The 12,405-nt window shown below is 45.3% G+C and overlaps 1 protein-coding gene across 1 annotated transcript; it reads left to right on the top strand.

Moving 5' to 3' along the window:
* Positions 1-787: 787 nt before the first annotated feature.
* pomt1 (protein-O-mannosyltransferase 1) lies at positions 788-12,027 on the top strand. The gene is made up of 19 exons (XM_034692781.1): positions 788-1,236; positions 5,329-5,458; positions 5,546-5,652; positions 5,741-5,791; positions 5,871-6,017; positions 6,649-6,757; positions 7,374-7,430; positions 7,515-7,608; positions 7,716-7,871; positions 7,998-8,128; positions 8,237-8,332; positions 8,401-8,493; positions 9,207-9,303; positions 9,617-9,709; positions 9,832-9,955; positions 10,095-10,306; positions 10,411-10,537; positions 11,038-11,215; positions 11,323-12,027. Exons 2-19 carry the CDS (start codon positions 5,346-5,348, stop codon positions 11,495-11,497), a joined length of 2,160 nt encoding a protein of 719 aa, XP_034548672.1. The 5' UTR covers positions 788-1,236; positions 5,329-5,345; the 3' UTR covers positions 11,498-12,027.
* Positions 12,028-12,405: the final 378 nt, after the last annotated feature.

Here is a 12,405-nt window from a genome sequence, read left to right on the forward strand (position 1 = left end):
TCCAGCTCTAACTATAAGCTTTATGAAAAAGGAAAGTTTGAAGCCTGCTCTTAAAAGTAGAGAGGGTGTCTGCCTCCCGGACCCTGACTGGTAGATGATTCCAAAGGAGAGGGGCCTGATAACTGAAGGTTCTACCTCCCATACTACTTTTAGAGACTGTAGGTACTAGCAGGCTGTCTACGGCAGAGATCCAGAGGAACCTACAAGCACTTTTTGCAGCATTTAGCAAGTTTCAGTGGCAAGGACAAACTCCCTTTAACAGGCAGAAACCTTCAGCAGGACCAGACTCATGTTAGACACACATCTGCTGAGACTGAGATGAGATATATTGATGAGTTCACAAACACTTTTTTTGTTTTGTAAAATATGTATTTGTTCCAAAAATCACTGTTGCATTATGTTAGATGTTTTTACAGTTTCACTTAATATTTTTAGGATTTTTTTTATTTATCTATATTTTTCCGTTTTTGTGTAATAAGATAAGATAAGATAGTCCTTTACTCGTCCCACAACGGGGAAATTCAAGTGTCACAGTAACAAGGTAGACAGTACAAAAAATATGTATATATATATAAAGCAAACAAGAGCCTATAAAGTAACAATTATTGAAAAGTTATTAGCAATTAAAATTAAAGAGGTAAAAAATAAGCATATACAATGCTACAGTGTTTCATTAAATCGGCTATTTTTGTGTGAAATTTCACCAATTATTCTGTGAATTGTTTTTGGGTTTGATTTCATATTTTTGTGTTTTGTGATTTTTTTTTTTGCCATCATCAAATGTTTTGCAATTGCGATTGACCTTCAGGGCCACCGTACACCCCAGCAGTAAGCTGCTAGTCACTTGGTCATCTCCAATTAGGGTTTTATTAACTCGAGATAATGTGCCTATGGTGCAACATTGAAAGATACAGCAGTGTAAAAACTTAGTTTAAAACTTAATTTAAAACACTTCCGCTCTGAAAGGGTTCATCAACACAATACCACCTTTAACTTCAACCCACAGAGCTCAGTGCAGCTGCTGTCTCTATGGCAACACTGGCAGTAACAGGCGCTCCAGCCGAGCTCCGAGCTGCTCTGAGAGAAGGCAGGAGTAATCGATCCCAGAAACATCGAGCGACCGCTGCTACAAACACCCAGGAGCAACGGTGAGAGGAGGAACCGGCTGCGGGGCCGCTCTACATATCGTTAACCGACATGACGGTCGGTGTGTTGTTCACGGGGTGACGTCACCAGGTGAGACTTGTCCTGGGACAGCAGAAAGAGTCTCTGCAGAGGAGGACAGGCACTCTGAAACAGAGATGCTAATAACTGTTAGCTCAGAGTGGGAGTTGTGCTGTTTGAATACGTGTGTTTAAGGATTCACTGAATACTGAAGTCTTTACTCTCTCTGGAATATTTCAAATTATTAAAATGTTCCACAGCTCTTTATATAATACACAATTCTTCATATTTTCACAGTAATATTAACAACATGAGTGCAAAAGCAACCTAAATATTAAAACATATTCCCTGGATGTATCTTCTGATCCTGTTTTGAAGTATTCAATCCTTTTCTCAGCTGCATGGTGATGCATTCAAAGACTTCTTTTATAGTTGGATTTTATGCAGAAGGTAAAGTTCCCACTTCCAGGGTAAAGTTCCCACTTCCAGGGTAAAGTTCCTACTTCCAGGGTAAAGGTCCCACTGCCAGGGTAAAGTCCCTACTTCCAGGGTAAAGTTCCCACTGCCAGGGTAAAGTTCCTACTTCCAGGGTAAAGTTCCTACTTCCAGGGTAAAGTTCCTACTTCCAGGGTAAAGTTCCCACTTCCAGGGTAAAGTTCCTACTTCCAGGGTAAAGTTCCCACTTCCAGGGTAAAGTTCCTACTTCCAGGGTAAAGTTCCCACTTCCAGGGTAAAGTTCCTACTTCCAGGGTAAAGTTCCCACTTCCAGGGTAAAGTTCCTACTTCCAGGGTAAAGTCCCTACTTCCAGGGTAAAGTTCCTACTTCCAGGGTAAAGTTCCTACTTCCAGGGTAAAGTCCCTACTTCCAGGGTAAAGTCCCTACTTCCAGGGTAAAGTTCCTTCTTCCAGGGTAAAGTTCCTACTTCCAGGGTAAAGTCCCTACTTCCAGGGTAAAGTTCCTACTTCCAGGGTAAAGTTCCTACTTCCAGGGTAAAGTTCCTACTTCCAGGGTAAAGTTCCTACTTCCAGGGTAAAGTCCCTACTTCCAGGGTAAAGTCCCTACTTCCAGGGTAAAGTTTCTACTTCCAGGTTAAAGTTCCTACTTCCAGGGTAAAGTTCCTACTTCCAGGGTAAAGTTCCCACTTCCAGGGTAAAGTCCCTACTTCCAGGGTAAAGTTCCCAGTTCCAGTGTAAAGTTCCTACTTCCAGGGTAAAGTCCCTACTTCCAGGGTAAAGTCCCTACTTCCAGGGTAAAGTTCCTACTTCCAGGGTAAAGTTCCTACTTCCAGGGTAAAGTCCCTACTTCCAGGGTAAAGTCCCTACTTCCAGGGTAAAGTTCCTTCTTCCAGGGTAAAGTTCCTACTTCCAGGGTAAAGTCCCTACTTCCAGGGTAAAGTCCCTACTTCCAGGGTAAAGTTCCTTCTTCCAGGGTAAAGTTCCTACTTCCAGGGTAAAGTCCCTACTTCCAGGGTAAAGTTCCTACTTCCAGGGTAAAGTTCCTACTTCCAGGGTAAAGTTCCTACTTCCAGGGTAAAGTTCCTACTTCCAGGGTAAAGTCCCTACTTCCAGGGTAAAGTCCCTACTTCCAGGGTAAAGTTTCTACTTCCAGGTTAAAGTTCCTACTTCCAGGGTAAAGTTCCTACTTCCAGGGTAAAGTTCCCACTTCCAGGGTAAAGTCCCTACTTCCAGGGTAAAGTTCCCAGTTCCAGTGTAAAGTTCCTACTTCCAGGGTAAAGTCCCTACTTCCAGGGTAAAGTCCCTACTTCCAGGGTAAAGTTCCTACTTCCAGGGTAAAGTTCCTACTTCCAGGGTAAAGTTCCTACTTCCAGGGTAAAGTTCCCACTTCCAGGGTGAAGTTCCTACTTCCAGGGTAAAGTCCCTACTTCTAGGGTAAAGTTCCTACTTCCAGGGTAAAGTTCCTACTTCCAGGGTAAAGTCTCTACTTCCAGGGTAAAGTTCCCACTTCTAGGGTAAAGTTCCCACTTCCAGGGTAAAGTTCCTACTTCCAGGGTAAAGTTCCCACTTCCAGGGTAAAGTTCCCACTTCCAGGGTAAAGTTCCTACTTCCAGGGTAAAGTTCCCTACTTCCAGGGTAAAGTTCCTACTTCCAGGGTAAAGTTCCTACTTCCAGGGTAAAGTTCCTACTTCCAGGGTAAAGTTCGCACTTCCAGGGTAAAGTTCCTACTTCCAGGGTAAAGTTCCCACTTCCAGGGTAAAGTCCCTACTTCCAGGGTAAAGTCCCTACTTCCAGGGTAAAGTTCCCACTTCCAGGGTAAAGTTCCTACTTCCAGGGTAAAGTTCCCACTTCCAGGGTAAAGTCCCTACTTCCAGGGTAAAGTTCCTACTTCCAGGGTAAAGTTCAAACTTCCAGGGTAAAGTCCCCACTTCCAGGGTAAAGTTCCTACTTCCAGGGTAAAGTTCCTACTTCCAGGGTAAAGTTCCTACTTCCAGGGTAAAGTCCCTACTTCCATGGTAAAGTTCCTACTTCCAGGGTAAAGTTCCCACTTCCAGGGTAAAGTTCCTACTCTCAGGGTAAAGTTCCTACTTCCAGGGTAAAGTCCCCACTTCCAGGGTAAAGTTCTTACTTCCAGGGTAAAGTTCCCACTTCCAGGGTAAAGTTCCTACTTCCAAGGTAAAGTTCCCACTTCCAGGGTAAAGTTCCCACTTCCAGGGTAAAGTTCCTACTTCCAAGGTAAAGTTCCCACTTCCAGGGTAAAGTTCCCACTTCCAGGGTAAAGTTCCTACTTCCAAGGTAAAGTTCCCACTTCCAGGGTAAAGTTCCTACTTCCAGGGTAAAGTCCCCACTTCCAGGGTAAAGTTCCTACTTCCAGGGTAAAGTTCCCACTTCCAGGGTAAAGTCTCTACTTCCAGGGTAAAGTTCCTACTTCCAGGGTAAAGTTCCCACTTCCAGGGTAAAGTCTCTACTTCCAGGGTAAAGTTCCTACTTCCAGGGTAAAGTTCCTACTTCCAGGGTAAAGTCCCTATTTCCATGGTAAAGTTCCTACTTCCAGGGTAAAGTTCCTACTTCCAGGGTAAAGTCCCTACTTCCAGGGTAAAGTTCCTACTTCCAGGGTAAAGTTCCTACTTCCAGGGTAAAGTTCCTACTTCCAGGGTAAAGTCCCTACTTCCAGGGTAAAGTTCCTACTTCCAGGGTAAAGGTCCCTACTTCCAGGGTAAAGTTCCCACTTCCAGGGTAAAGTTCCCACTTCCAGGGTAAAGTCCCTACTTCCAGGGTAAAGTTCGCACTTCCAGGTTAAAGTTCCTACTTCCAGGGTAAAGTTCCCACTTCCAGGGTAAAGTCCCTACTTCCAGGGTAAAGTTCCTACTTCCAGGGTTAAGTCCCTACTTCCAGGGTAAAGTCCCTACTTCCAGGGTAAAGTTCCTTCTTCCAGGGTAATGTTCCTACTTCCAGGGTAAAGTCCCTACTTCCAGGGTAAAGTCCCTACTTCCAGGGTGAAGTTCCTACTTCCAGGGTAAAGTTCCTACTTCCAGGGTAAAGTCCCTACTTCCAGGGTAAAGTCCCTACTTCCAGGGTAAAGTCCCTACTTCCAGGGTAAAGTTCCTACTTCCAGGGTAAAGTTCCTACTTCCAGGGTAAAGTTCCTACTTCCAGGGTAAAGTTCCTACTTCCAGGGTAAAGTTCCTGCGGTCGAAAAACGCCTATTGTCACATTATGTTATATCTTGCAAGTTTGAACCAGATTATCTTTGTTTTGAACCTCTGTTTTAACATCTTTTTCAGTAAGTAAAGTAAGTAAGTACACTTTATTTGTAGCACTTTTCACAGACAACAGTCACAAAGTGCTTTGCAAAGACAAGACATGCAGAAAGAAAGATAAAACCGATAGCCAACATAAGAATTACAGAGGTTACATGATCCTTAAAACTTAAAGCATTAAAAGTTCTGCAAGAATCCATTAAAAGCCTCCCTAAATAAGTGAAAATCTGCAGATTCTGCAGAGCGCAGGGATATCAGCAGATCACTCCAGAGCCTAGGGGCTACAGCCTGGAAAGCTCTGTCACCGCAATTGCTGAGGTGTGTTCGTGTAACTGCATGCATTGTGTTTTAAACCAATCAGAAGCATTCCATCTCTGTTTTCGATCAGAATTAAGATGTTTTACAAAGAAATATTAAGCTTTGTCTGTGTTTGTGTGCCCTACCTTTAGGACTTTCACGTGCCACGATGCTGCAGCTACCTTTAGTGGTGACAGCAAAGGTGGACCTGGTCCTGCTGCTGGTCTCCCTGCTGGCCCTCTGGACCAGACTGAGCCGCCTCAGCTACCCGAACGCTGTGGTGTGAGTACACTGGAAAGCAGGGGGGGGGGCATTACTGACTGTATTTATGAGGATATTGTTGTATATGTTTGTTTGTGTCTGTCTTAGGTTCGATGAGGTGTACTATGGCCAGTTTGTGTCTCTCTACATGAAGAGAGTTTTCTTTGTTGACGACAGCGGACCTCCGCTCGGTCACATGATTCTCGCCCTTGGAGGTCAGTAACACTGGAACAAGCACTCAACCATGTAACATAACCCATGTGTGTGTGTCTGCATGAGTCATAAACGATGTGTGTGTTGCAGCCTACATGGGAGGATTTGATGGGAACTTTGTGTGGAACAGGATCGGAGCAGGTATGGAACATCCGTCATTGCTTCAGAAGCATCAATCTGAACCGTGCACTGAATAAAACCTGTGTTTGATTCATTGCAGAGTATCCCAGCACCGTGAGTGTGTGGACTCTGCGCTTGCTGCCTGCTTTATGTGGAGCTCTTTGTGTTCCTCTGGTTTACCTCTTGACTCTGGAGCTGAGGTTCTCTCACCTGGCAGCTCTGGGAGCATCACTGCTGCTGCTGCTGGGTGAGTGATCACACAGCAAACATCATGCTTCAGGATACTCTGACCTGTGTTTGCAACTGTACTGCATAGTATGTTAACTTTAAGATGTGCTGTTGCCCGTCTTGGCCAGGACACTCTTGCACAAGAGATTTTTTATGTCAGAATCTGAAAGGGACAAGAAATCTGCCTGAATGCTGGAGGTGTTCAGGAGCATTAATGAGCACATGAACCAAAAACAATCACAGCTCTTGAATTCAAATATATATCCTGGGTTCAGGGACTCGATGGCATTGAGTTTTTGGAACAAACAATAGATTTGTTGGGCACCAAAGTCACACAGAGTGGAAGTGGGAGGAGCTAAATGAACATAGAGAGTGCAGGGATTAAATATATGTGTGTCTGTAGAGAAAATCCAATGACCCAAGAGGAGAGCAAAAATAAGTGCCATATGTTAAAACTGACATGTCTACTTTTAATAATTGTTCATATACTTATGCTACCTTCACTGTTAATGTTTTGTTTACCTTTAGCAGGGAGGTTAAATCATTACAGGAGGTCTTTTTCATATGTAGAGTTTTGTCCTGTGACTCTCCAGTCTGCTTGGAGAACAACATTTTTGATGACTGAGAGAATATTTGTTTTATGTTTTCAGAGAATTCTCTGATCGTCCAATCCCGTTTCATGTTACTGGAGTCTATTCTCATCTTCTTCGTGTTGCTGGCCTTCTTTTCTTACCTGCGATTCCACAACACTCCTGACAGGTGAGACTGTTTCAACCACATTCACCACTTTACTATAAATATGTTCAGTTAATCTGTAATTTGAAACTGAATTATCTGGAGCTTGGGGTAGAACTGACCCCTCATCAAGACAGGATCAGATCCAGTCCCATCTTCCAGACAGGACTCAGTCTGATCTCATCTTAATCCACCATGAGCAGAGCACTTTGCAGCATTTAGCAAGTTACAGTGGCAAGGACAAACTTCCTTTAACAGGCAGAAACCTCCAGCAGGACCAGACTCATGTTAGACACACATCTGCTGAGACTGTGTTGGAGAGAGGGATAGAGGGAGATGAAGAGAGAGAGAGATGATAGTGGGGAGACAGATAGTAGAAGGAACCTACGAGACAAGGGAGCTCAGGGACTCCAGAAAGGTCTATGGTTAGTAACTTTAATGGGACAGGAAGAGTTACAGTAAGAGAAACAAACAGACAGACCACCAGCAGGCCTGCATGTTGGGAGCGTAGTGTTCTAGAGGGGTAATGGGGAACTATGAGCTCTTTAAGATACAAAGGGCTCTGACCAGTAAGAGCTTTGTAGGTCAAGTGCACCTGTTGTGAACAGTTCTTCTCTCCATGTTCTGGTCTCGTCCTCAGCTGGTTCAGATACTGCTGGCTGCTCCTCTCTGGTGGCTCCTGTGCTGCTGCTGTCGGGTGAGAAACCGCTCTGAGATCAGTGACCGTGTTTATCGTTAGCTTTTATCTTCTGACCTCTAAAACACCGACCTGTGACCTCAGGGTGAAGTACATGGGCGTGTTCTCCTACCTGCTGCTGCTGGGCGTGGCCTCTGTGCACACCTGGAACCTGATCGGAGACCGAACTGTCAGTCACGTGAGTCTGCACACCCACTCTCAAACATTGTGAACCTGTAACAAACACATGCTCTACTTCAGTGATGATCATATCTGTGTGTGTGTGTGTGTTTGTGTGTTGTGCAGCTGAGTGTGTGTGTGCAGTGTGTGTGTCGAGGTGTGTGTCTGTTGGTCGTTCCCGTCCTTCTCTATGTGTTCTGGTTCTACCTCCACCTGAGTCTCCTGCACCGCAGCGGACCACACGACCAGCTGATGAGCTCCGCCTTCCAGGCCAGTTTGGAGGTGATGACACACACAAACACACACACACACACACACATATTGACGTACACATGTAAACACACTCACTACAGTGATGGGTGGTGTTGAACTCTTGAACGATTCATGATGTGAAATCTCTCTCCTCAGGGCGGTCTCTCCAGGATCACTCAGGGTCAGCCTCTGGAGGTCGCTTACGGCAGTCAGGTGACTCTAAGAAGCTCCGCCTCCCAGCCAATCCCATGCTGGCTCCATTCACACAAAGCCAACTACCCAATCAGGTGCAGCCCTCTCACTCTGACGCAGCAGTTCGTCAATAATCATCCTGATACAGTTTGAATAACGTCATGTCTTGTTTCCTGTGTGTGTGTGTTTGTGTGTGTGTTCAGGTATGAAAATGGGCGGGGCAGCTCTCACCAGCAGCAGGTCACCTGTTACCCATTCAAAGACGTCAACAACTGGTGGATCATCAAAGACCCCGGCAGGTGGGTGACCTCTTTTCTCCACGAGCATGCTGGGAGATCTGAGTGTGATGTATTTCTCTGTCTGTCAGACAGGAGCTGGTGGTCAGCAGCCCCCCTCGACCTGTCCGTCACGGTGATGTCATCCAGCTGGTTCACGGGATGACCTCGCGCTTCCTCAACAGGTGAGCAGCTCTCCTCTCTCGGCCAAATTCCACCAGTCCAGTCCGTCTCCGATCCACAACAGCACCGGATCTGATAGGTTTTTATTCTAGGCGATGTGTTAACTTCCACTGGATCCGCTCCGTTGGCTCCGTCTTTGATCCGGAGAATCAAACACTCTGTGTTATCACCAGATCGTATTTCACTTAACTGCAACAACAAACCAAAGTCATGATGAGCGGAGCCAGGACCTGGAGTCAACAGGTCAGAGGTTTTCAGAGGACCAGAAAGACAACATGGATTAGGAGAGGAGGAGGAGGAGGAGGAGAATCCTTGATTCAGGGATTACAGCAGGAAAAACCTCGGTCACATGACTTCAGCTGTCCGGCGGTCCTGCTCTGTGCTGCGTTCTGAAAACACAACCGGTGGGTGTTGACAGACAAGAGAGCATGGAGCCGGACCGGACACGGATCAGAGACCAACCGGACATGGATGTAGTGGAAGTCCCGGGTCTGAGAACTGATGCACTGTCAGTGAGTTATGCAGTTTCTGAATAAGAACCTCAGAATCGAGCAGGGTCAGGTTTTCATCTTTAGCTTTTCTCTAGCAGCATTTAAAGCCCTGAGATGAACTGTTATTAAAATGCATGCTGGGATATGTAGTTTACTCCTCTTTCAGGTTTTATATAGGCTTTATTTTGTCTGTGTGTGTGTGTGTGTGTGTGTGTGTTTTGCAGTCATGATGTTGCAGCTCCCATGAGCCCTCATGCTCAAGAAGTGTCCGGTTATGTCGACTTCAACGTCTCCATGCCCGCACAGAACCTTTGGAGGGTGGTGAGTGAAGAAGGATTATTAGAAACCTTATCTACCACACTGAACACGCTCTGAAACACTTTAAAGGACATAAAGGAACAAAGACTGGAGTCCTCTCAGTTGAGGAGTTCTTTCTATGTGACTTTAAAAAGCTCATAAAGCATCAGTGATTATTTCTTTGGAGTCATTCTGTGTTTCTCTCAGTTACATTCACTGATATGAGACGACAGCAGGAAACAAACATGTGTTCTGTGTGTAATCTGTGTGTGTGTGTGTGTGTGTGTGTGTGTGTGTGTGTGTGTGTGTGTGTGTGTGTGTGTGTGTGTGTGTTTAGGAAATCTCTAACAGGGAGGCGGAGTCAGACTCGTGGAAGACGATCTTGTCTGAGGTTCGATTGATCCACGTCAACACCACAGCTGTCCTCAGGGTACTGACAGGAAACAACCGTAACACACACATGAGTGTTTCTGTGATCCAGATAACTTAACTAACTGTGTGTGTGTGTGTGTGTGTGTGTGTGTGTGTGTGTGTGTGTGTGTGTGTGTTTAGCTGAGTGGTGTGTCTCTTCCAGACTGGGGTTACCGTCAGTTGGAGGTTGTTGCAGAGAAGCTGTTTAAAGCTCACAGCAGCAGCAGTTTGGACTGGACCGTGGAGGAGCACAGATACGGGACCAGTACGACCTTTTGACCTCTGAGGGCACACCTCTGCCTTCATCATGTTCAGACTTTACTTCATATTCACTGATTCACTGATTCACTGATTCACACTCCTATCGTGTGTGTGTGTGTGTGTGTGTGTGTGTGTTTGTGTAGGTCAGGAGCAGAAGGAGAGAGAGGTGGAGCTTCACTCTCCGACTCACATCGACGTGGACAGGAAGATTTCCTTCTGGGCGAAGTTTCTGGAGCTTCAGGTGAAGATGCTGACGGTGAAACAGGAAGACTCCGAGCACAAGTACAGCTCCTCCCCTCTCGAGTGGGTCACCATGGAAACCAACATTGCGTACTGGCTGCACTCCTCCAACAACGTAAAGCACACACACACACACACACACACACACACACACACACACACGAACATCAGTAATCACACACACCTGTTCTGTCCTCTGATTGTCTCTCTGTGTTTCAGGCTCAGATCCATCTGATTGGTAACCCAGTTTCTTGGGGTGTGGCCAACCTCAGCCTGTTGGCCTATCAGCTGCTGGCAGCTGTCTACCTGCTGAGGAGGAGGCGGGGCTTCAAAGACCTACCTGATGGTACAAACACACAAATACACCACTACGGCGTTTTTCTTGTGCTGGGAGACACAAGACCTCAATTTCAGTTTCTCTTCAACGTTTACTGCTGCTAGATTATGAAAGTATTCCTGCAGCACTTGTGCTTCCCTTCATAATGGCCGTTTGGTCCATTTTGAAATGCTCTGTATGCGAGACATTTCATCAACAAACTGTAAAAACTGTTGATAGAAATCGTGTCACAGCATCAGCAGCAGCTCTAACTCTGAGTTTGTACCTCAAACAAACGAGTGTGATAACTTTTCTCCTCCGGACGGACCTCCACCATTGTTGTTACAAAGTTGATTTCAGAAGTCCCGCCCCTTCTTGATTCTGATTGGTCAATGATCAAGAAGTGACAATCATGTTCAAAACGTAGCCTTGTTTTCCCACTTCTGATGTATGTATGTGTGTGTGTGTGTGTGTGTGTGTGTGTGTGTCTGTCTGTCTGTCTGTCTGTCTGTCTGTGTGTGTGTTTCCAGGTGTGTGGTGTCAGTTTGTGTGTCTGGGATGTGTGTGTGTTGGCGGTTGGTTGGTGAACTTTGTCCCGTTCCTCCTGATGGAGAAAACTCTGTTCCTGTACCACTACCTGCCCGCCCTCTGCTACCTGTACCTGCTGAGCCCCGCCCTGCTGGAGCATGCACACACTCACCTGCTCAGGTAAACACACACACTCACACCCACACACACACACACATTACAAACAGTGTTCACGTTACAGCTGATACACATGGGTTATATAATGGATGTTAAATCTGTCTCTGCAGCAAAGTGACACACCGGCGAGCGCTGTATGTGTGTGCGTCGGCTGTTTTGGTGTCGGTCTTCCTGTCGTATCGAACCTTCTGTCCGTTGACCTACGGCAGCCCCGAGCTGTCGGCCAATCAGCTGCAAGAACTGAAATGGAGAAACTCCTGGGACATCCTGTACCGCCGCCGATAGTGCGACATCAGGACTCTGTCTAAATGACAAGACTCGCTGGAGCGCCACATCATGATCACACACTGACACTGTGTCCAAGATTGGATGTTTTAAAGTCACTGTTCCTAGATTGAACATGCATATCTGAGGACAATGTCAACAAAAATCATGTGACTGCACCTTGAGGGGTGTGTCTGAGTGAAATGGATAAGTTAAAGGAGGAGCTGCAGTCCTGTGAGCTCAAACTGCAGGTCTGCAGTCTGTTTATTCTGACAATGTTACTAATAAACTGTCATCAAACAGGACTCTGCTGTCATAGTGCATTGCATCCTGCTGCAGTGCTCTGTGATCAGCTCAGAAAATGAATGCAGATTTTAGAGTTTTTGGAAAAGTTTTTAACAACATTTTTAAGTCTGAGCTGCTCGATCAGCCGCTGGTGAAAACTGTTCCTGAATCAGTTTGTAGTTCTAACAAAAAGAGCTGCTCCAATAGATTTAACACCTGCTTTGAGATTTTAAATAACACAATAAAGGAAACTACAGAGAGTAAAATGTTGTGCTTTCATTTTGATGCTTTATTTTGTGTGTTAATGTGTTTTGATTCCACACTTTATAGATGCAGGTGCTGGTGATGGAAGAGTTCTAATCTTTAGTTTAGAACTGCAAAGTCATCACAAATAAAAAAAAGACAGAAAGATATGTTAGACTCATCTATTCACTCTGCAGAACATTAATGTTTTTGTTTTGGGAAGTTATGGTAGTTTTTTTTAAATCCTATAATCCAATTAAGAATTGTATTAAGTATAAAGAAAAGCGAAAACAACAAAAGTTAAGGTATAGTGTTTAAAAATTGGTGTCTTCTTTGGTGTCGTCGGCTTGTTGCAGATCTTTTTTTTTTTTCTTTTAAAGTCGTATTCATTTTATTTGACT

Source organism: Notolabrus celidotus, chromosome 9 (genome assembly GCF_009762535.1).
Source record: "Notolabrus celidotus isolate fNotCel1 chromosome 9, fNotCel1.pri, whole genome shotgun sequence".
Lineage (NCBI taxonomy): Eukaryota > Metazoa > Chordata > Actinopteri > Labriformes > Labridae > Notolabrus > Notolabrus celidotus.

Coding starts and splice junctions, on each gene's coding strand:
- pomt1 (XM_034692781.1), top strand. CDS start 5,346: ATGCTGCAGCTACCTTTAGTGGTGACAGCAAAGGTGGACCTGGTCCTG. Junction 8,129..8,236: donor AAAGCCAACTACCCAATCAG/GTGCAGCCCTCT, acceptor GTGTGTGTTCAG/GTATGAAAATGGGCGGGGCA. Junction 10,307..10,410: donor GGCTGCACTCCTCCAACAAC/GTAAAGCACACA, acceptor TCTGTGTTTCAG/GCTCAGATCCATCTGATTGG.